The following is a 25,441-nucleotide window of genomic DNA, read 5'->3' as shown; positions in this document are numbered from 1 at the left end:
TTCTAAATTCTATCTCAAGTCATGCATCAAAGATTAGAACCACAATAGATCCCACTCCACTATTCTGCTTCCCCTTGGTTAGGAAATGGTTGTTCCCTTGTTGCAGACTTCATGGATCTGGCCATATCTTGCAAAGTTAGGTGGATTTATTTACTTTTTATTTTAGAAGTCAATTTCTAAAACATTCTTAGTACGGTATTTCATTAGGTTATTTTGACACTCTAGTAGTACCACAGAATATGTTGCCATAGCAACCAATATTCTCATAGTGATTATTAAAAAGATTGGGTTAATTCTGCAGAGTGTAGGTCATGAAAGACTATTATTGCTAGGTATTTGCATAGACAAAGGAAGCAGACTAGAGGTCTTTCCCCTCTATTTATAATGCCATCTTCTATGGTGGCTGCTCTACACTTGTATCTTAAATCTCAGAATTTCTGTACCAGAGAATAAAGCACTTCTTGCCCCCTAGAGAACAAAGCCAAAAACTGCAGCAGTGCTCAGCACAGTAAAGCAAGTAATACACATTAGCTGTGACCTTACAAGCCGATGGAAGTGAATGAAGACCAAAGTCATATAAAAATGTCAGTGCACCTGGTAAAGGTAAAAATCACACATAATATAAACGAGAAATATTCAACACAACTAAAGGAAGATGAATTACAATAGAGGCAATGAAGGGGGAGCACGTGAGTATTTAGCTATTACAGGTACAGAGTGAAAAAAACCCATGCCAAACAATTATTGAACGGTAAAAACAAATACACAAGCAGAATGAGAGTTGTATATTCCTGCTAAATGTATTTTATATAATTAGCCTAAGATAGAGTGTTAATCACAGGAATTTAATGTCAATATGAATGAGAGGAAGTGGAAAGTATATAGCCAGATCTCCTGATCATTCAAAAAAGGATCAGTCAATGCCAGAGTTCATTAGACACATGACTGGAATAAACTGGCACTCTCATGCAACTAGACAATGCAGGTATGAACATAATACACACTAATTCAGACTACTGCAGAGCAGGGATGGCTCTTTTTATACTTGCCCACATTTCTGACACCAATAAAGCACTAAAAAAGAACCATTAGGAAAAGTCTACTTGGAGGGTGAAGAAACACTTATTGCCATCACCTTTCTCACCCATCCCTGTTTGACAGAAGCCCAGTTCTTCCCAGGCAATGGGAGAGATATGTGGGAATTACTGTAGGGAAAGAGAGCTGCATTTGCAAAGAGGAAGGAAAGACTTAATAGCTGCATGACAGAAAGGGGTCACAAGTACCCCAAATTTGGTAGTCTGGGGTTGCACACCCTGGGAAGAGGGATGTGTCTGGCAGAGGCAGATGAGGTACAGAAAAATCTAGAATCAATTCACAGAGCTCAGACTGTCACACAAACCCATAAGACTCCAAACCTAGAGCACAATTTCCTGTTACTCTCTCACAGCCTTCATTCCTTTCCCAGAACTCCCTAATTTTTCCTGTTCTGTTGTGTAATTTAATTTTGCCTCCTTAGAGATCCTTTGAACATGAAAATCTAATTCTGTGTGTGCTACTGGGAAGCCTTGATATAGCCCTGTAGGGAGAGTTTTAGTAAAACCAAAGTTATTTATGCCCACTTCTCAGAAAATAAATAAATAAATAGAGTAGAAGATATTTCTGTCAAGTAAAGAAACACAGGCACAATTTAGAACCTCTTATTTATGCCTGTTTTGAGTTAAAACCACCCAAACAAATATAGTTTTAAAATGCCATGAAAATCACAGTTACTCAATTAATTGAATTAGACATTATGAAATGGCAAAGTTGATGTAAACTGCAATACTAAGCTCCAGTAAGGGAACTTCTGCCTAAGTCAGAAGAGGCACAAGCAACATATATTGCCAAACAGAACAGGAAACCTGACATAATATTAGATATGATACGCAAAAGGAAAATTTTGTAATCACAAGATATTAATAGAGAGAATTAAAGACTTATTAAAAGTTCTGTTTTTTACTGGAACACTGAATCATGTATTGGACATTTCTTGCAGTAGTAAGAGACTAACAAAGTAACTTCTCTGTGTAAAGAGAGAATAATAATGATACAGCAGTGAGAGAGTAGTAAGATCTAGCATAAGAACACTGGACCACTACAATTAGTGGCAAATATTCTTCAGACACTACTGAGCCTCTCACATCACCTCTCATTTTCACCCTTAATGTATATTTAAATTATGTCTTCCAAATTTAGGTACGGAAGCCTTCCCCTTCATGTCTTCATCTACATAAAAGGTAAAATCTGCACACTAGGCTACTTTAGATTTAAGGACAATTTATAAAGATGCTGTTGATTCTCCAAAACATGTATGTGTATCAGATTGTCTATCACAATAACTTGGAACTTCCATCCTGATCTAAGAGAGGAATATTTATCAGCAGAGAGAATGATGACTACAGACAAAAAAAGCAGAGAAAGTCTATCCTACTCTTAAGTCAACAGCAAGAGAAGGTGAGAGCAGCTTTAATCTTAACTATTACTTACAGTTACCAAGTTTACGGATCAGCAGCTGTACACCATGTATAAAACATACACAAATACCTTCATATATGGCCTTCCTTTCAATAGATGTTAACTATTTTCTATCTAACGTATTATTACCTACACAAGTGTTTTTCAAGGAATACAGTAAATGATACATTTCCTTTCAGTCCCTCTTTTTCTCAGTTTTTAGTGAAGACTGGTCTGCTTTATGCCTTGACATTTGTAAGCAGCCACTGCTAGGAAAAATAGGACCCAATTCCTTTGTTTCAGAATACATAGGAGACTTTCCTGTACTAGTCCAGTGAAACCTAAAACCACACATCAAAACCTTTCCTTCTTGTATCTGCTTTTTTTATAATATCATCCATTTGCAGAATCATTTCACATACCCTTTCAAACAGTATCTGCTAGAGCAAAACAGCATTAGCAAACTCTTAAAGGTACAAAATAACAGGACATTTACCATTTGCTATTGCATCATAGCTCTGGAGACACGAACATTAACTTATCATTTATCTTTGTAAGAAAATATTTTTAAATGGAGCAGCAAAGATGAAATCCAGAAGGCAATATCCTTCTGATTACGGGAGTCAGAAAGCAACCAGACATTTGATAAGCCAAATGTTGCCACTCAGTTTGAAACAATGAGGTCAGTAGGAAGTTTCTTCTGCAGAAATAATTGGTCAAACATGTATTTTCTGTCATGTCTATAGAGATGTGCTTCTAACTGCCCTTGGCTCAAAGGACATGTACCTTACACTGTGAAAAAAAAAAACAAAACCCAAAAAATTACAGTTCTGTTACCTAGTATTCTATTTTGACATTATACTAAGAACTAATAGAGAAGGAAACTGTTCCTGAATCTCTTCTATAAATTAGGATAAGCAGGTTGATCTCTGCCACGGCTGTCCCCAGCAGCTGCAGCAGTCAAGCCAGGGACAGAAGAGCTGTGACAGTGTTCTGTGCTCTCAGTGCTCCCCCTGCTGCTGCCCAGGCTGCTCTCAGGGGAAAATGCCTGAGGTATGCAGAAGAAAAAAAGAGCGTTAGGGCATGATACATAACACAATCAGTTACTATTTTTCTACAGCAGCATCCCTGCATTAAGCAAATATGCCCTTGTGTGATTCAGCAAGGATCCTGAGAAGGTGATGCCTCAGTTATGACATATATCCTGTTTCCCAGGCGGTGAAAGGTTTTGAGAACTTGGGGAAACTTTTCCCACATCCCCCAAGGCCTTCTCCCTACAAACATTCTTCTGTTTTCCATCCTTATTATCTTGTCTTTCACCTTACACTGCACATCTGCTGCCATTCTTTCATGAATATGTTCCAAGTTTGCATCCCTTTCATTCACTATGAGTCTGGTTAGAGTTTGACTTCACCTCCTGCATTCTGCAAAAAAAAATCAGGAAGACAAAGATAGTCTTGTATTTAGAGCAGCAGAATGATGGAGAAATGTATTCTATACCTGCCTCTGCCTTAATCCCTGTGGGATGATAGCCATGTTGTTTCAACATCTCCAAGATGGTCACCAAGTTTGTGTTCCTGATCTGCTGGCTATGCTGAAACTGAAGGAAGTGAGTTTGCACAAATGCTGGGCTACATCAGGAAACATCTTGAGAGATTCTGTGACTATTTTGACCCTGCAAATCCCAGCTCTAGCATTCCCAGATGCGGGACGGTCTCTACACCACTGTACATCAGCCCAGCTGCATGTGACAGTATCTTCTGACTGGGGCTCTAAAAGGAACACCACATCTGAAGCAGTCACACACTTTGAACTCAAGATCACAGTGACATCTGATTCTGAGAAGAAATTCCTGTAAGTCAAAGTCAGTAGAGTCAAGTCAAATGGCTGCACTTAGCAAACACAAAATGTATTAACTTTAGGCAAAGGTGATTAATCCACATACATGAGGAAAACTACAGTGTAGTTGCTGCCCCTGAGTGGGCAAGTGCTAGTGACACCTATCCTGATGAGCACCCCAAAATTATCACTCTGTCTCCAGAGCAGGATCTGACATTATACAGGAAATGCATCTTGGAAACGAATGGCAAGTACAATGCATACTGAATAAGGTCAAAATTTTAAGTAAAAATGAGATTATAAAATGAGTACAGCTGGACATGTATTGAAAGTAGAGCAATACATTTGAAATTTTTTATTCATCCTTGCATGTAGCATAAATAATGAATATTAAGATGATTCTGAATCTTTGCATTACTCTCATAGAAGGATGCAACCATTGATAAAACAAAAGTTCTAGGATTTAAAAACCTAATAAGTGATCTGTTCTCTCAAGAACAGATCAGTGTTACAGGACACAAGGGAATGGCCTGAAGTTGTGTCAGGAGAGGTTTAGGTTGGGTATTAGAAACAGGTTCTTCCCCCAGAGGGTGTTTGGGCACTGAACAGGCTCCCCAGGGCAGTGGTCACAGCACCAGCCTGACAGAGCTCGGGGAGCGTCTGCACAATGCTCTCAGGCACAGGGTGTGACTCTCGGGGATGGTGCTGTGCAGGCCATGAGCTGGACGCGATGACCCTTCTGGGTCCTTTCCAACTCAGTATGTTCTTTGATTCTCTGATTTAATATATTTGTTTAATCTATGGATTAAGCTACTTCTCTATAATGTATAAAAACACAGGCACTTCCATAATTTACTCCACTCTAATATATGTGTTTGGGACAGGACTGAATTGCCAAATTAATTTCCCTTTCTTAACATTAGCTAAAATAGAGTGAACCTGTCTTGTCCAACTCTCAGCATGTATCTAATACTAATAAATCAGACTATTTGCACACTTAATTTCAAATGTTTAATATCAAAGCACTTCAAGTGCTTTGCTTTACCATGAGAAAGAACACATGAAGCATAAACAGAATTCACCCAGGAAGTCATATAGACAGCAAGGACACTCTGCTACAGAAATGCGTTTCTAGGAATGCCTTTCCATCCCACAGTCATGGTAGGTTTGACCTATGTCGGTATGTAGGAAGGGTATATACAAATATGGGCTGTGCAAAAAGGGAAGGAATTTGGTAACTTTTTTTTGAGTCTTGAAATTTAACCACAGGAACAGTTCCAATTAAGTTCATGGAATTTCTCATGTTAATGACAGACTTATGCGTCTCCCTGAATCAATATGCACATGACTCACTCCAAAATGTGACTCACTGAAAAACTCATGTACCAGATGAAAAATAAAAAACTGACACTGAAGGGCATAGGAGCCCACAGAAAAGCAAAATCAAGTGTTAATAATTTTAAAAATATTAAATAGAATTAAAGGCTACAGACTATTTGCCCTTGCATAAAGGAAAAAATCATAATTAAAAGTAATGACCACAATTTTTGGCTTTAAATGTCTCAGAGAAAATATTTCTTGGAGAATAGCTACAGAAACATCTCTGTAACAGCCCTATACCATCTCAATGATATCATGTAACATTTGAAAAACTCCACTATATAACTGCCATGAAAATCAGCTGTAAACCATGCATTTTTCCATTTTTAAAATTGTGAAAGAGAGGGTGGGTAAGTGGGTGGCAGTATGATGAAACTTATAGAAAATACATTATTTGTCATGATATAGAGCAGAAGGAAGAGAAATTAAATTAGGGGAAAAAATCAGGTGGTAAGAGAGTAGGCAGAAGTCACCACTTTATTACTCCTCCAGTGCACAGTTTTTTATTTAGCACACATATTTCTCAGTAGATATGTGTTAATGAAAATGCAGTTATTATTCCATTAAGTTGCTGTTGGCTTAATAAAGGACATAAAAGAAAATCATACCTGAATAGACAAAGCCAATCTAAAGAAGAACTATATACAGTACTGCGTTCGTCATCTGAAGATGAATGCTGGTTGAGAGCTAATCAAAAGAGCTTTTAAAAACATTTTTGCTAGATGATTTACAGATCCAGAAGTAACAAATTACTAGTGGTTTGCCATATTGGCAGCCAAGTGCTAAACAGAATGTAAACACAACACAGTAGAACAGCTGACAGCTGAAATGTCTTAGCAGGCTATAGAAGTGGAAGGCCTAACTGGAAAAGATCAGTCAAAGAGTAATCTACCTTTTGTTCTCAGAAGTGCAAGCAATGACTCAGACTCCTCTAGAGGTGCTGAAAAGGATCACACACACACCCATCCCATCAGAGATGCAGAATACTATCAACTGGAGAACAGCTCTCAATGCAGCCTGATTTACATGGCACGTGGAAGCAGCATTCAAAATCATCTTCACTAGAAAGGCAAAGTTCTTTGCTATGGCTGGTAGGAAAATCTGCCAGTGTGAAGTTCACATACTGCAAGTTGCTGCTTTTTCCTGACTTATATAATTAAACCAGTGATGTCACTGCAGTCATCTCAATAACCCCTACTGCCAGAAGATGTAGGACAAGGGGTGCTTTTCCCATGCTAGCTCATTGGTACTGTTCTTTTTGCCTGTGTTAGATTCAACACCTCACATTCAGATCCAGCACAATACAAGCACACTTTTATGTTCTTTTCCAGACACATTCATAGGTATCTGAAGACTTAATATTTAAATTCTTTCTCCAGCAAGTCATAATATAATGTCATTAGGCTCCTATAAAATATAGGTAAACAAGTCAGTCAGTAACCTGCTTTTATCTGTAACTCCTGTGAAGCACTACACTTCTTAGGAAGTATCAATGACTAAATAAGTGATCATGATCTGTTAAAATTATTTCAATTTCTTACAGGAAACACCACTGACAGAGACAAAGGCAAGGCAATAAATATTCCAATATCCATAAGTAAGAAACTATTAATAATTGAAAGAAAGACCAGCATAGCAATAAAAAAAGTAATTATATTTTAATATGATTTTTGTCTGTTTGATAGGCAGTATTGAGAGTGCTTCTTTGCAGATTGTGAACAGCCCATATTTCCGAGATATTACGCAGAACACCAATATGAACAAAAATAATAGTGGTAGTATTAATGCAAATTGCTTGATCTCAAATAATTACTGAAGCAAATAACCCCTTCTGATATTTTCCCTCATGAAAACTGAAACTCGTGGTAAGTTTAGGAAGGATAGATGCCAAGAGAAGAGAAATGAAAATAGATACTCAAAAATTGTGTAAGTCATTCAACCCTCACATTTCTCTGGAAAAATAAAGAAACTGGTGTAAGGACCAACACGTGCATCATGTGACACAACACATCAAATAAATCTGGTTTCTGATTCTAGTCTCAGTTAAAAAATTTATACCACTGAACTCAGGCAAGGATTCCAGTATATATTAAAGTCACAAAAAAGCTAAGGGGGTGCATTTCTAGCACACTCTTGATGTCCCTGGGCAAACATTTCTAAAGTATAGTAAATAACTGGGTGCTTGCCCTTAACTGAATTCCTTGAGATACTATATTTCATAGAGGTATAGGATCTGGTCCAGTATATTTTTCTATTAATTTTGTACTTGCCAAGCTTGTTAATGGAGGCTGGAAAAATCTGTCAACAGAATGCAATGAAACACTATGCTATGAGTGGTCAACTATTTCAAGACTTAAGGAGAAAAATACTGAATTTATTATATATGCCTTGTTGCAAATTAGGATAGAATAAAAATAGAATTAAACAAGTAGTCCAAACAAACTGCCCAATGCTCTAGTTTCAGCTACTGAACAATTTTCAAACAAAGCATTATTTTGTATTAGCTTATCATGGGTGTTCATTTTGCCCTGTGAAATATGGCACACTATTTACAATTAGCATTATTTGTATACCTCTTTTTAAGAAGCAAAGAAAGGAAAGTGAGACTGCTGCTTCTAAGAACGTACCTACTTAGTCAACTTCAAAAAGAAACATTGAATAAAATATAGTGAAACCATACATTTAATCTCCAACCCTTACTGGGTCTTGTAGAAGTTCAGATAGCTCTGATGGATTAGCAGGCTCCATCTCCTGCTTATACCATTGCGATAAAATGATGCTGTTCTACTCACTAGAGAAAACAACTGAGACATACCCATATGTCTTATTTTTCTCATGCACTTCCTGTCAGATGATCATCAGGCTACACTGCAAGTTCCAAGCTTAATGACTTTGTTCTTACATTAATGGAATAGACATTAAATCAGTGTTGATTTTAGGTATATACAAAAACATTTAATATTTTTTCCCTCTACTGTTTGTAACTTGATGTGTAGGTATACCACTCACTTATTCTTAGGTCACTATGTATTATAAAGAAAAAGCACTGGTCCCTTATCACTGCTGACAACAGTGATAAGAGTTCTAAAATATTACAGAAATTCCCATCTTTTAAAATGCAGAAACATCAAAAGCTAAAAACATTCTAAAACAATGTGGTTTTTGTTTAGATTCCAAGATAGATTCTCCTTCATTCCTTATTAACTCAATTATCTTTTCCCTCAGGTAAATATCTACATACAACTGTGAAAAACAAATCTTCTACATATCTAAGCTCATTCTTATTTTCTACCAAAAGCAGCTTTTCCAGACAGCAAAAAAATATATTTTCAAAAATTAAAATCTGATTGTACCAAAATGTTGGCAAAGTCTTCCATATTCCTTCTAGACCACGTACATTGTTCCATACTCTACTGCTCAAATGTGATAAGCCAATATACCTTTGGAGTATCAGCACTCCTACTGGTGATGCTCTAAATCACATAGGCAGGAAAAGCATTTTGAGAGATCCACGAAAGATGAAAAGAACTTTTTGTTCTCTTTGAAGGAGAATCTGGAAATATGATTCTGACTGAGAACAGTTTGAGGAGAGGGGAAACCCAAGGGAAATGGAGGGTAGCAGTCCATGACTGAATTTTTTTTGACAGACTTCTAAGGAAGGTAAGGGCTTGAGGGAAGCACCTATGGTGACCAATAACTTAGTCTTCCTGATGGTTTGGTTTTATAATAATATCACAAAAAGAGAGTTGATGTTAACATTAAAAAAGTCTGTGTGGAAATCTCTTGGTATTATTTTCTCCTTCTGTCCTCTAGAAGTGACTGAAACTCCCTTGGAAGGTCCCAAATGAATCTGGAGACTGCAGCTTAAAAATGGGCATCGTGTTGTACACTACTGAATACTCCAGGATGACGGACCCTGAGAGCATAAAAAAAAATGGAAGAGACAGGTTCTGCTATGCAGCACTGGCAACTGCAGCACAATGGCACAGGCAGCTCAGGGATGTTAAAAAGAAATCATGAAACATGGATGAGAAAAAGGGTTCTCTAAAGCATTGAGTAACATATAAAAAAAAGATACTTAATGAAAGTAAATATATTTCATATTGGGAAGATGATTTCAAGATCAGTTCTGATAAAGTCCTCAGATCTTGGCTAATCCTACCGAGATTAGTAGATATCTTTGGTGCTCATATAAGTGTAATAAAACAGAGATGACTCTTCAAATTACATATGTGCTCAGTACTGAATTAAAATTGCCCTTGTAAAATAAAATCTACTGTAGTCCATTTAATAAAACCTAGCTGTCAAACAGAATTTTTGAGTAGACAAATTTTAACTCATCATTGCCAGAGCACCCCAAATTTACACACAGCTTTATAACCATAAAGACAAACAAGCTCTTCGATCTAAAAAGCTTGTATTATAATTACTTTATACGGAAAAAATTCTAAACCCATATCCAAGATCCTTATGTAAAAGATTCAGCTGAGATGAAAGGGTCCACAGAAGGGCAAGTCAAAGTGCTTGGCAGTATGGAAAGACTTACATACAAAATAAACTTGAAAATGCTAAGATAACTTAGTCAGGAAAAAGAAAGCTTTAAGAAAGAACAAGCCTGAAGCATTGCAAATTATGGAGGGTGTGCACAAAACATTCATTCTTTTCTACTCTGTCAGATTTTAACATATAAGAAGCACATATTCAGCCAATAAAAGACAATTCCTGTGTCTAGAGCACACAATCTGCAAAACAGCAATACAGGGTCACGGTGGTAAACAATGTGACCGACTGGAGAAAAAGGATTAGATAACTTTAGGCTTCACCACTGCAAGCTAAACACATAACAGCATGCAGAGAGATACATTTGTCTGTAAGCTATTTTCCTGCTAGTACCTGATAGCCAAGGAATTTGCTGCACACACATAATTGCACAGACTGCTTAAATATTCCAGAAAATCATTCTAGTGGAAAAAAGAGTAGGTACTTTTTAATGCAGATTAGAACTGGTGGTTTGTCCAACCTTTCCCTGGTTATATTTAACTCCATGTATTTTAAATCACACTAAGCGTTGTCATGTTTTGAGATTTTATATTCTTTAAGATGAACTGGCTTTCTCACAGGCTAGGTCTGTGCAGCTTGCTGGAGGATTGTCTAGCAATCCTTCTACCCCAAATCACAGCAGCAGGGAGCTGCAGGCTAATTTAGTCAGCTGTGAAGCATGATGCCAGGCAAATTATTCTGCATAGAGTTCCACATAGCTGCTATTAGGACCCCCCTAACTTACATTTTTACAACACTGTGGTGAAGCACAGCCTGACTTACAGATAGAGAATATCATGTTTTTTAATAGCTACAGAACACAGGTTAGGAAAGGATACATTTAGAATGTCTGAACTCCCCTTCACTAGGTAGCCTAAAAGAGGGGGCAAAATTTGTATTGAGTTGGTTTCCCTCTGCTTCTTTGTAATCACCAGCTCATATTTAAATAGAATTTAGAAATAATTTTGTAAAGGAGTTCATGGAAAGTATATCATTCCATGCTGACCAAGTGTTTAGTATTGGATGTCCCATTATAATTATCTAATGAAAAAATTTAGCAGCAACAACAGTTCTCAGTGGGAAATACTACTGTGTGCACTAGAAATTGGGAGTAGCAGATGGTTTTTAGTTGGGTGGTAGCTTTTAAAAATACATTTTTAAAGTTATATAATCTTATCTTCAGAGAGTGGGTAGACCTTTCCAACAAGGGAATCTCAAAAAATTATGTTTACATATCCTGGGAGAGATACTTTTACTTCACATAGAGAAAAGAGTCAGTATATGCTGCAAAATAGGATTTATAACTGAACTGGGTGAAAGAGCAACTTAATACAAAATTCTTGAAACATCAAAATTTGGCAATACCTAAATTATATAATTTATACTTATATATATAATTTACATATACTTATATATATAAATTTATATTTATATTCTTACAAAAAGGGAATTCAGTAAAGCAACTATCTTCCAAACTGTCTCTCAATACAATTCTCTTCCTTTTTTTAATACATCATAAATACCTGCAAAATACATTGCAGCTTTATTATCAAATTCAGCAAATGTTACTATATTAAATAATTTAAAATTTATCTGTTTCTGTCTTTGAAGCCCCCATACAATCAGGTCTGATTATCTTAATATTCCCTAATGAATAAGAAACCAAAATTGTTCTGGAATGTGTTTTTAATGTATCCTCATTAGTAATCCATTGTATATACTTCTGGCTTGCTCATCATCATTGTTCTGTGAAATTTTGTATCACTCTCTCAATAATGCATGTATGCAAGTGTGCAGTGTTTTTAAAGGCTCAAGAAAGCAATTATTTTACTCAAACACATTTGGTCACTCTTAGCTATTATATTTCAATCCAGCTATTATTTATTTAAATGTTATATTAAATGTAAAAACCAAAACAGTATTTTTGAATAATGCTACTAAATAGTTTACTTAAATATTCCTCAACAAGTTCTAGGGATTATTAATTTTTGAAATAAAAAAGAAATTGTGCGCTTTTTATAAAAAAATAACTTCTCTTTTTCTTAGAGAAAAAAATTAATCAGAATAACTGACTTCTGAAAAACCATGCATAAATTTCATCCACCCTAATATATTCTCTTAGTCAACTTGTTTCAAAACCACATAATTCGATGCTTTTGAATCTCTCCTTAGTTATAAACCAGATATGATTATAGTTTTATTGCTGTTATATAGAGTCATCTTCTTAATACTCTGACACAAGAGTAAAAACTGTATCTTTGAATATGTATCATCACTGTTTTCAGCAATGTTATTATATTTTTAAGTATATTTTTTCCACTCTCTCAACATGCACAAGTATCAACTTCCCAATCTGGATGACAGAATTAAGCAGAAACTGACATTTATATGCCTGTGATGAAATCCAAATCTTTTCCCTGAGACTACACAGAACCTTTCCTCATGTTTAAATTTAAATTACTGCTGTCAGCCTTTATAATATATTATATAACCACATTAAATTTAAACAGATATGCTGCTGCCACTTCTGTGAAATCCCACAGTAGTGCAGTTACTACACGGTTTTACTATCTTCAGCTTAAAAACAAATAAATTAGGGGCATCTTAAGTTTCTCAGTATTTATGCCATATAATTAAGCAAAACCCTTTAATACATACTCTGCTGGAAAACTCTCTGGAACTATTTCTTTAATCTACACTTATGTCACAAATCCAAAGACAGTAAGATATTGCATTTGCACTTGAAAATCAGTAACACTTTTTTTTTTATTATGCTTCTGAACACAACAGCATAAATGTAAAAGCAAACATTGCAAGCAACCACCTAACACACAAGATTAAAGAGACGGTTCTGAAGAATACACATCAATTTGGAGCCTGAGTTCTATTGAAGTGGCACATTTTAAAATTAGTTTTAGCTCAAAGAATCTCAGGAGTTCACAAAAAATATGGAATAGTGCTGGTTCCTACATGAAAAAAAATCGCACCTTTCAAAACAAGGACTGAAATAAACTTTTGAATACAAAGTAAGATGAAGCCCTTTTAAGAGTCAATTTTAGGAAAATATTTTTCAAATAAAATATATGAAGTTTACAAAAGAAAAAGTCTGAGATTTACTGTGTCCAACGTGTATATCTAGCAAATGTATATACACACAAACACATGCAAGTGAAGAAATTCTTAATTCCTACTGTTTTGGGTTTTTTTGCAGTCACAGCCTGGGTAAAGCAAGTAAAAAGTAAAATACTCTTTGATATCCATAGGAATTTCTTACACGTACAAAAAGTCCATATTTTTATTTTCTGATATTATTTCTTAAGAAAAGCAACATACAAATACTTTGCAATAAAGACAGTGCATTTCTGGGTTTAATAATACAATTAGAATTACTTGTCCTCACATGAACACGTATACAGGAACCTTGCACCTGACAGGAAACAGGTAATGCTCTTAGAAAAACCTGGACAGGGGAATCTAAAGCAATCTTCTTGCTAGAGCTCAGGATTCTCACAGTACACACTTTGACAGACTTCCATTAATTTTTCAGACACACTTAATTTTTCTGGATCCCTGCTTTGTATGTTATAAACTTATGTACATTATACTATTTAAATTTTCTTGCTTGCTGTTCAGTTCACACAGATTGCTTAATACACACTTGGTATGCAACCTCTGCCATGATACACTTCTAAATTTAGTCCTGACATTTTAGTTTGTAGCTTAAAGTATGTCATGATGTTCCATAAATTTTTGTCCTAGAGGAATTAAAGGTGTTCATTTTTAAGCAGTTTGGACTATCAGCTGTGTTAAAATGCACAATTTTAACGCAGAAATGAAAAAAGTTGGAAAACTCTTATATAAGATGGTTGCTTTTGTTCTTGAAATTACTGAACCAGACTGCCATCTATTGGAAAATAGATATTTTTTTTAATTATACTTTAAAAAAAAGGAAAAAACCCAAAATAATGTGAAACTGCTATAATTTACTGTCGAAATCTGATTTTTCTAGCAATCGTACTTAAATCAGCTTGAAAAGGAAACACCTTAGTTAATTGAACTGTGATAAAGGGAAAGATTTTCCTATATCTTTTTCCACCTCATGTTTTCTGAAATAAGTTTTGAAGCACAGCTTCTTTTCTGACTCACTGAACAATCAAATTCTAGGTTTTTTGAAAGATTTTTATTTAGGGAACATAGGAAAACTGTAATACGTCAGCACTGAGCGATACACAAGTATAAAGCTTCCTCAGCTTGCCTGTGCAGCATCAGTCAGGGCTTTCCACACCTTTGCATACACAGCTCAACTAAAGAGTACATTCATGTCACAATGACCAAAATGGGAAAAACAAAGACAGCAACTGGAGGCAAAAAAATCTGTGAACCGACTGTCAACCCCACCCAGCATACAAGTCATTGAGAAATAATAGGAATTCCAACTAAAATGATGCATAGGTCTATGAATGTCTTTTGGAAGTCTCTCTGAAGTAAAATTGCAAAACTGTGTTCAATCTGGCCTTTAATTTTGTGGAGACAATGAACAATTTTGTGGAGACAATGTGGGGCTCACTGCATGGTATGTTGTAATGTACTTCTTCCAATGACCAGTAAAGACAGACTAGGAAACATGGCATTAATATCTTGCATGACAGCACACCAAACACAGCCAGAGTGGCAAAAGAAAACCTTTAAATTATGACATTTCCAGTGCAGCTTTGACTTTAGTTTATCCTTTATAATGTACTCTTTAAATTGAAAAATCACATTAACTTGCTCTCATCTGACTTTCTGCTATTCAGCATTCAATCTTTTCTCCCTCTGCATTAATCATTCCCTCCCATTCAGGAAGCTAAAAATCTGCTCTTCTGTCACAGTTCCCCTTTCAACTTTTGGAAGGAAAGCATCCTGTGGGGACATTTTTGCTCATCTCCAGATCTGTTCCTATTTATGTCTACACTATGGGTCTACTGTTACTGTCCTTACTTCTAATTACTGCTAAATTGTACTCTCCCTCTCCCAGATGTGATGCCCTCCAGTCCCCAAGATCCTGACCATCAATTTTCCTAGTCAGCTCCTCCGTGTCCTAAAGAAATTTAAAAGTCAAAGCTGACTAGAAATTTGGAACTCAGATGATTAAACCAAACAGTTTCTTTCTTCTTTTCTTTTCTTTTTGTTCTTTTTCACGCAATCTCAGACCTGTGCAAATTCTGCTTCCTATTTTACTTGAAAAAACACTGTAAGCGCATAAATCTCTGGGGATTCAATGTCTTGTCACAAATCACACACCTGGCCAACAGAAACTTATAAAGTAATAAAAACATGAATGGTTTTCAATGCAAAATTTGTTGAAAAGAAGTAGTTCTTTACTACAAACATTCCAGAACAACTTGTTATGTTGTTGGATGACTGCTTGTCTAATAACACATGAAATGGAGGAATGGATTCAATTCTGTTCAACTTGACGTAGAAGACTTCCAACCCAATTCTTTCAAAGTATAGAATTCCACAAGTGCTGTATCACTGAGAAACAAACAATGCAAGATGCCTAAAACCAGATAAAGAGAATGTGCCTGTGAAGAAGGCATACAAAGTCCTGCTCTCCAGATGGCACTGGTATTTTTTCAGTGGCTGTACAATGCAGAAACAATAATAGAAAGGATCACAGCCTGATGATCAGTACTTTATCTGGGAGATGATAAAACCAATGTTGAAACTTACCCTTATGCCATGGACAGAATTGAACATTACTTTTCCAGATGAAGACTCTATTGTCAAGCTATTGCATTAGAAACAGGCATCCACACTACCCTTACACTAAACAAAAACTGTGAGCCCCACTGTTTCAAACAATAAAGGTAAGCAGTTAAAATTCAGGACAGAATTCCAGACTATGCATTCTGGATAGACAGACACTCCTTTCTGCAGTCTGAAATCAATCATAACTTCATTTAGCCAGAGCAGTTTTGGCCCTCTTGAAAAGAGTCAGTTGTTTAAAAAATGCTTTAAAATACCCTCTGCTCCCTGATGCCTTCTTTTTCCCAGGCCTACGTTATCCTTGTGAGGTGGCTCCTGATGCTCTTTGCTCCAGCTTCCTAAGTTTATGATCCACAAATTACTACTCAAATCAGAAACTCCCCAGTCTTGGCCTCCTATTTCTCACTCCTATTTCTATTTCTCTCTCTCCTATTTCTTTTTGCATGATGCAAAAAATTGCAGATGTCCAAGCAGCCAGTGCCTTTGCAGAATTTCCCTAAGGGTCACAAAGTGGCATGACTTGGGATTCAGAAATTTTCAGATTGCTGAACTACAAGTAGAAAAACCTTCAACAGTCATTGTCTCTGGGATTGACATTTGGTCTGGAAATGGCAACACCTAACACATTATCAACAGGAAGCTAACTTCTACACCTCTTCAGAGCTGATGCCAGCACAGCCAGCAATGGAAGTTAGGAAAAACCTGCTGATTTGAACCTGAAGTAGAAGCACACCAGATGTGGTTCCAGCCCTCTGTTGGAGCTGGTAACAGAGAAAGGCAATGCTCAGTCCAACAGGCAGAAAGTCTTTGCTCCAGACAGATTCCATAGGGTGTCCTGTGCTGCCCATACTTCCAAAGGGTCTTGGCATGTGCAGTAGAAACGAATGTGAGCTGAACAAATGCAGATAACAGAAGAGAACCCACTTAACCTATTGAGATTCTTACAGAAGTTTGCCATAGAAAAGAAAACTTAAGTCAGAAAAAGCTGCAAGAATCTCTCTTCTTTAATACATATCCAAGGAATCTATTTCTGACTCTTCACATCCATATACATCCTCACTTCTCTCTCTCTCTGTATCTTCATGTTCTTATACATAAATATTCATTTAAGTTTCTTCAGTCATCACTGTACTGTCACACATCTTCCTTGACTATGTCTGCTGCTCCTGCCCCCAGAGCAGTATGACAGCATTCACCTGTGCAATCATTTTCAGAGCTAAACATATCTCTTCACTTTAGTGCTTCTTCCCAATTACTCTTACATGGCCCCTTACAGAGCATGTGGGTTTTCACATCACCAATGTACTACACAGGGAGTCTAAACAGAAAGGCAAGGCAGCACCTGCCCAAAATTAAAAGTCATTGTGTCAAAAATGGAAGCAACTTTTATTTTTTTATGCAAGGCAGCCAGGTAGAAACTGAACAGATCAAATAACCTTAAAATATATTAAAAAATTAAATGGATGCTTTAGAACAAACAGGAAAATCTCACACCACAGCAGAGTCCTCTCCATACAGATTTGTATAGCTGGGTTTACTGCAGAGGAAAACAAGTTCTGACCTCCATCCTAATTTCATGTTAGGAGTGCACACCCATCATCCTGAATACAGTTTTCTCTGAAAGAAAAGCTGGATACCACAGTAGGAAAGCACCATGAAATGCTTCAAACAATCCCAGTTTTGAAGATTTGTTTCCACATCTAGTTCAATAAAAATATATGAAATATCAAAAACATATATTGCCTAATTTATCTTGATACTTCCCTGTCACAGAAATTACAGATTTAGTGTCTGAATACTTTCTATTCACATTGTATTTCATTTAGGCCTGAGCAGACGGATTTATATGGAATATATTTTCTGCAAAACAGCAGCTGAGAAGATTTAAATAGCAGTTAGCACCTAAATTGAGAGAGACACTAGACAAGTGTCTAAAAATGCTTAAATGGGATCAGTATCTTGCTCGTATTGAGTTCAGTATGAGTTATGCATCTAAACATTCAAACATGTAGAAGGGCTTTACAAAAGTATCTACTGCATATCAAGGCAGCTATGCATCTTTGTAAATCTCATTTTGTCTATACATGTCATAATAAATCCTCCCAAACATGAAGTTTTAACTTGCCATGTCACTTGCGTAAGTGAGCATAATTTTCCTAAACTTATGAAAAATATTAAATGAAATTTAGAAAGTAGCAGTTTTTCTTTGCTCTCTGCTTTATTTCCTGGGCAATCACATTTATTTCATGTCATGGTTTAAGTTTCAGCCTAAACCAGCTGAAACCAGGAAACTGGCTGAGGAAGAGAATTCAATTAAAAAGAAAAACAAAACCACCAAAAACCTTGTTACAATAAAGATGAAATGAATCCGAGAGTACTTTATTCATTATATTAGTAGCAATGAAGTCATCTTCAACTGTATTTGGAAATCACTGAAGTATCAAAACCACAATTTTCTGTGTTAGAGATTCAGCCTTCAGTATCATTAGACTACCAAGAAAGCTATATAGTAATAAAATGTATAAGAAAAATAACTGAGGATGTTTAGCTGGTTCTTCTGGGGGCATTTTCAATCAGATTCTGTTAACATTTAAAATTCAGACTAGTACTGAACATACTGATCTCCATTGATTTTACAAAAAACCTCCTTCCTTGCCCTCGTCATGCTCAGGACAACTAACCTGAATGGATTAGTGGTGACATAAAAATCCTTTCTGAGGTGTGGTAAACAATGAGAAAATAAGTGAACATTACATTCTAAATCTGTAAGAACCACATGTTATGTATTTTTTTATGAAGTTAACCTTCTACTATTCTTACTCTTTTATTATTTCTTTCTTGAATGTGCTATAAATAAGTCAGATTTAACTGAATATATTGTCCTTGTATCCCATCTTACTTACTACATTAAGCTTGGTTTGGCTTCCACTGGTCATAAGATCTTCCTCTGATACTTTACTAAAATTTTCCAGATAATGGTCTGATAGTGTATGAGACAGATCTTCAAAAGAGTATTCCTTTTCTTGGCACAATTTGATTTCATCTAAGAGCTTTGATAATTCTCCAGTCACAGCTTCACCTTTAAAAACAGACACACCATTAGTCAGTAATTAGAATACTGGGATAATTTATGCTTAAAAAGGAAATGCACATTCTTTAAACTTTATTGAGTATCTATTATTTTCCATACCTTATCTTCTACACAATCATCTTCATGCACCATTCTCTGCTCAAAAATAATGGCACCTTATTCCAGCCTGGGAATTTGCTAGAGGCAATCTACATTCTTCTGCATTGCCCTATACCTCGCATTTAATTAAGATGAATATACACTTACCCTTTCTCTGTTTTCTAATCCTGAAAATTTATAGAAATAGCAACTATCCAAGAATGTAAAATTAATCCAGGAAAGGAAAGTTTCTACAAACATACAAAATCAATATCTTATGTTCTGCATTGGGTTCATGTTTGCTGCTGTAATTAATTAATACACTACATAAACTCTGTAATCTGTGAGTGGTTAAGAATGTATCTCTCCCCCATCAAAGCAGATATGCTTTATGAATAATTCTTGCTCGCTCTCCCAGGATTAAATGGAATGGTGGAAGAATATACTGGGCAAACCCTACATGTTTAAAATATGCCTTCCTACAGTCTATCAGAAACACACATTTAGTGCATTCTGCATTGTGTTTCATGTTTTCTCCTTAATTTATCAGATTTCTTTAGTTAAGAAATCTACCAGAACAGTAAGACAATAGGCTTCATACGTCTCTACTGAGGAACACTACTGGAAATAGTGGTTGTAATAACTAGTAGAATCACACTAAGTGCTAACCATTCTGCAAATAATCCACTGGCAGCAGTAAGGCCTCTACAGACTGAAAAGCTACTCAGTATGATCAACCCACATTGGGTTCTGATTCTGTACTGTGTGTGTGCGTTACAACTACCTTTAGTAATAGCAATAAGAAATTAGAAAGCCAAGAGTTTCCAGGCGCAAGTAAGAAGCCCCTTTTTTAAACATTTTTAATGACTGTTTACAGTCATATTGGTGGAAACTGCAGTGCTTAGACTTGATAAAACACAGATGCTTCCATGTTACTCCATCTTTGAAAATAAAATGTTGAAAAGGAGAAATAGAGTGAGCATATTAAGCTCAGCATACATAAAACAGACTTAAGTACACTCACATAACTAAAGAATCCACTGATAAAAGTGTACTGCTTGGTACAAAGCTCTGTTTGCTTCATTTTTTTCAGTTACTGTTTGCTATGGTAACTCAAATACTCAAAAATGTATTTAAAGTATAACCACAGACAGTTATTACCAAAATTTTCAGAGACAAGAACAAGAGTTGTTAATTAAAAGAATATAATTGCTTTTTAAAATCTAACAAATTTTGCATTCAAAATTCTTGCTACTCTTAGTCAATGGTAGCTTTGCATGAAACTTTTAAACTAAACAAAAATATAACCAGGCTTATTTATATTCTGATTTTTAATTAGAAAATAGAAATTATTCCAGATTAATATTATAACTAAAAATTGGAGGTAAAATACCTAAATATAAAAAAACCTGTTATAAAATCTAGATACAGTGTGCTAGAAAGAAACAGAACTACTGCTTCCTACAGAGCTATGTTTATGTCCCTAGTCCCACATATGGCCTGCAGTATTTCTTACTGGGCAAGAAAGAGTTCTGTGGGACAAAACTGGACTGACCTGGGTGAGAGTGCACTAGTTGACTGGCTGATTGCAGCCAGAACACATAAAAGACAGATTTTGCCTATTTCTTTCAGGACAGGAACTAATTAGGGTCTTTTGCCTCTATCCAGCTCCCTGTTTTCATGAAAGTCACAGAAAGTTAATTGGTACTGCTATCCCTCTTCCAAAGCTGGTTTAAATTATCCGAAATTAGATTGTCAATGAATGGCAGACAGATGGATGGGAAGCATGATCAAGTACGATTTCTTTTCTTTAGTATCACATTACACAATAGACAAGCAAAAGCAAGCTTGCATGTTTTACATTATTTATACCTTGTAAGAGGAAATAAGGAATGTGAGATCATGACCTTATTGTTAAGAAGTAAAACATATTTTAAAAATATTTGCTATTTAATTTCAGGACAGACATTTCTATTGCATATGCTAGTTTGCTTCACAATCCTGCTAATTTCAAAGGAACTATTTATCTTCACACACCACATATGTTTTAAGTACTCCAATGGGAAATATTATTGGAACTACAGCATTTATTCACTACCACCACGAAGATCATTATCTGACATGCATCAGGAAGCTTCATTCTCTCACAAACAAAAACTATCCCAGTGAACATGTTAAAGAAAAAAAAATACTAAAAAAAAATCAAACAAACCACTATGAAGCAAAATAACACCACAACTCACACAACAAAACCAAAAACAGGCTGAATTATTTGTCAGCAATCAATTACATTCACTCTGGATGATTACTGAAGGCAAAATTCAGGTTTGGTTCTATAAGAAGATGATTTTCATTACAGACACCACACTCAGAAAACGCTCTATTTTAGTGGCTGTGGTGTGGAAACGGTGAATCAGAACATAAAATGAAAGCACATGCACACAAGTGACTGCCACAGTGTATGAAAGCTGTGTTAGAAGATGAATGGAATAGCAGTACACTTGTGACCTTTAAAGAGGCTTCCAAACGTAAAACAATTGGTAGATGCACTCACTGGGAAAGATGAAGTAAATTCCATTTTTAAACTGAATGTGATCAATACATGCAGAGTATTTAAACATAATTAGTACTTTTGTTTTACTTGATTATGAAATGGATAAGACCAGATAAACTAAGAAGATTTAAGATCAAACAATGCAGTACATTGTAGTCCATTAGTGACTTGTCCTTTCTAAGAATACAGTTCCTTCCTTTTCTAATGGCATGGATTACAGTGTATGTAGTCAAGATAGGTGATTCATGGTAGAAAAAAACATACTTGATATCAATAACTTTGTTAATATTTTTCCCACTTCGTACATTTAGATGAATGTTAATTAATATTAAAGAGAAATTCAGTACAGGTTTTGCATTCACAGAGGACATGTATTTACTTTTAGCCTTTGGAGATGGAGGAACTTCTGGGGACAAAACACAGGACTGATGTTCTGCACATTCCAGTGGGCGTTCCTCTGAAATACTTGCATTTCCTGTTTCCATGTATTCTGCAAGTTAAAGATACAAATACACTTAAAAGACTGAATTAAGGGGGTTTATTTCAAGCAAAAGTATATTTGCTACTTCGTTTTTCATTACAGGCTTTTCAATTTTTCATATTACAACCCTGTAATTATTCATAAACACTGCTGCAAGGCAATCATTTGTTGAAAGTACTACAAAACAGTATAATGGCCAGTCCTCTAATCTGTGGAAACTGCTAGAGAAATCTCATTGTAGGGGTAATGAGTTGAGACTATCCCTGTGTTTTTCTTGCCTCCTTGAAATATCAACATAACTGTTCTATTACATTATAACAATTAAAAGAGACTTTTATTCTAAGTTTGTGGAGGTTTTTTTTCAAGATATTCAGGATGCTCACATACATACAGACATTGATATTGTTAAGCCAAATACTCTGCTTGCAGCATGGATATAGTAGATGAGGGAAAAAAAGCAAACAAAAAAAAGCAATCCTGAAAATTTAGTTTAAAATAGCAGTCAAAAAAGCAGTGTACTACAATTTCTGGTTTTCGTCCTCAAAACTTCCCTTGCCCCATGTTTACGACAATGTTTATAATACCAGAAAAACATGAAATAATGAATGCTAATCTTCAATTTCATTACTGTTCTTTTCTTGTAAAGATCTACATTATTTTCATGTGCTTTTGTACATAAGCTACCTCAATGGAAGACCAAAACCTTAATGAATTTCAGTGCAATAATAAATAAGAAACTAATTTATGCAATAGTAGCATTTTATTTTTTTTTTCAGCAGAGCAACTGGTTCTTAGTTTTGGCAGTTATTCTGCACCTGCATTTTCTTGAGTTTCTGAAAACTGTTTAAATAATTTCATTCTGATACCAGTAGTAACCACAATAGGATATGTCGCAACACACACGGAAGCAAAGTACAGTAACATCTTTCATCAGTATCACACTGAAGGACTAAGGAGCTTCTGGGAAGCGACATCTCCCTGATTTAATTTCTACAGTCTACAATGCACTTGTTTAGCTTGCTGCTACTCATGATTAAATAACAAATCCCAAAACCCAAATACAATCTTTGATAAAATAGACATCTGAGAAATTGAAATTGGAAATGGCATAGAACAGCATGCAGTTTCAAAATGCTTTGCAGATTGTTGGGGTATTTAAAAAAAAATTGTATGATTTGAAAGTGCCACATATTAAGTTTGATGGTTGGCAATGGACCCTGGCATAATCTGTCATAAATTTCTTCATATGAAAATGGGTCCTTATTTTGTGTTTTTGTGGGGGTCTGAAAGCAAAGAAGCAAAAATGAGCTGTAAGAGACCATGAGAAAACTAGCACCATGACAAAATGCTCTGGAATGTTTTCCAGCTCTGTCAGCAATAGTATTTGTCAAGTTAATGTGCAAGATGAAGAAGAGATATAAAGGAAGCCAGACCCAAAGAAAAGTAAAAGAAAAAAGAAATTCAAGTCTGAAAAATGTTTGCTTAGTAATTATGGAACTTTCCAAAAGGAAATGTAATTCTATGAGGTGAATGCTACAACTATTAGATCAATACAGCTATGATTAGGAAAGGAAATGGAGGGGATATTGTGAATAACTCTAACCTTGCTGTCACATAATCATACAAGACTGTGGTTTTAAAATAATTCTCTATTTTTATTCTTTGTCAGGCCTTCCAGACCAATGCACTTACCTGCTGGAGGCTAGTTCTGAGGAGGAAATCCCAAGTTCAACGTAAGTCTTAAATACTTACTTTAAAAAATGCAGATTTTCTTCCAGAAAACCTTTACAACTGGCTCACACAAAGTACAGTACAAGAGGGGTGGCAGCATGCCAATGTTGTGAGGGTACAACCCTTGAAACTTTGGGCTTCTGTGGGACTTCTAATTTGGTTTTATATTATTGAAAGTTCTACCAGATACATACAAGACAAAGACAGGGCCTCAGCTGAAAGAGGCTTAAGTCTGACAATATTATCAGAGAAAGAGACACAAAACAGAGATAGGCGGTCTCTGTCAAGAGCCAAATTAAAGACACACAAAAGCACTGGATGCTTTCACCAATGGCTGCATTCTATTGGAAAATAAAAACCCCAACTATTTATTTTAATCAGTATTTTCCTTTGAATTAAGTATAAGCTCCTTTCTTCTGTTTTTATACTTCACTTCAGCCACACCATGGAGTAGACTCATATAGAGTTCTTTCTAGAACAATTTTTCCCTAAGGAGACCAAAAGGCTCTTTAAAATCCTAAAAAAACAAAAAGGGCAGATTTGATCAGAATAAAAGTCTGAACACACCTTTTCAAACAGAAGACTCTCTTAACTAACTAGATCACAGAAATAAAACTTATATAGGAACCAGTCCCCTCCATAGCCAATGTCCTTCCAGGGAGGTGCTTACATCTCCTTCACTCCACATCTTCCTGAAGGGCAGCAATCTTCAGAAAACCCTCTGCCCTCCCTAAGACTCTTCCAGGACCTGTCTGAGGATTCTGCAGCTCCATTGTGTCCTACCCCAACCTGGAAGCTCTCAAAAAGCTCCTCCCAAAAAGCTCACTTGCTCCCAAGGGAAGGAGGCCACCTGAGTCTTCATGACCCAATTCCTCTTCTCTTTACAGAAGATGCAGTAGCAGGAAACTGACTGGTAACTACCGTTGTCAGGTGTGCTAAGGTGACAGATGAGCTGTGATGGAGGATGGTTCACTTCAGTCTCCTAAATTTCAAAGGACAATTTCTAAATTATTCAAGTTTAACTTAATCCCAGAGAAAGCTGAAATCAGTAGATGTTTTTGTGCTTGTGTTCAGGAAAGAAAACAGAAACAAGCACTGAAGTACTATGATTGTGAGATACATAAGGGTGCAGCTGAACTTTCAGTCTCAACAAAAGCAGTTAAATTAATTTGTGAATGCAGTTAATGCCCTACAGCCTTTGTACAAGAGCCTACTGAAGAAAATGAAAAGTCCTCAGAAAAACAAAATAAAATGAACCCATAAACAAAAAAATCCCCAAAACAGCAAAGGGGAATTGAGATCTCAATTATTTTCATCCCATGCAGCTGTAATTAAATCCTTGACTGAAAACCTATTCCATTCCTCCAGTGAGGATGGCCTCCTGCACTCAAGGGAATGGAAGATGTACTTGTCCACAGAAAGAGCAGGAGAGAACGAGAGAGAGCATACATTAATAAAAAATAAAAAAATAAAAAAAGCCAGTGCTAATGACACCAAAGATATT

General features: G+C 35.8%; 1 protein-coding gene across 5 annotated transcripts in view; it reads right to left on the bottom strand.

Annotated features, from left to right (window-relative positions):
- ANKS1B (ankyrin repeat and sterile alpha motif domain containing 1B) overlaps positions 1-25,441 on the bottom strand; it is a 412,516-nt gene that overhangs the window by 314,493 nt on the left and 72,582 nt on the right. For all 5 annotated transcript variants that reach the window (XM_088055377.1, XM_088055378.1, XM_088055379.1 and 2 more), the window contains exons 7-8: positions 22,105-22,215; positions 18,906-19,081 (exon numbers count right to left, since the gene is read on the bottom strand). In XM_088055377.1, coding sequence (XP_087911503.1) covers positions 18,906-19,081; positions 22,105-22,215 — 287 coding nt within the window. The remainder of the gene's footprint in view (positions 1-18,905; positions 19,082-22,104; positions 22,216-25,441) is intronic.

Source organism: Pseudopodoces humilis, chromosome 5 (genome assembly GCF_049639895.1).
Source record: "Pseudopodoces humilis isolate 2021_Gansu_Grassland_sample_001 chromosome 5, ASM4963989v1, whole genome shotgun sequence".
Lineage (NCBI taxonomy): Eukaryota > Metazoa > Chordata > Aves > Passeriformes > Paridae > Pseudopodoces > Pseudopodoces humilis.
Note: the sequence above shows the minus strand (reverse complement) of the source record. Positions and strands in the feature narration are given on the sequence as shown.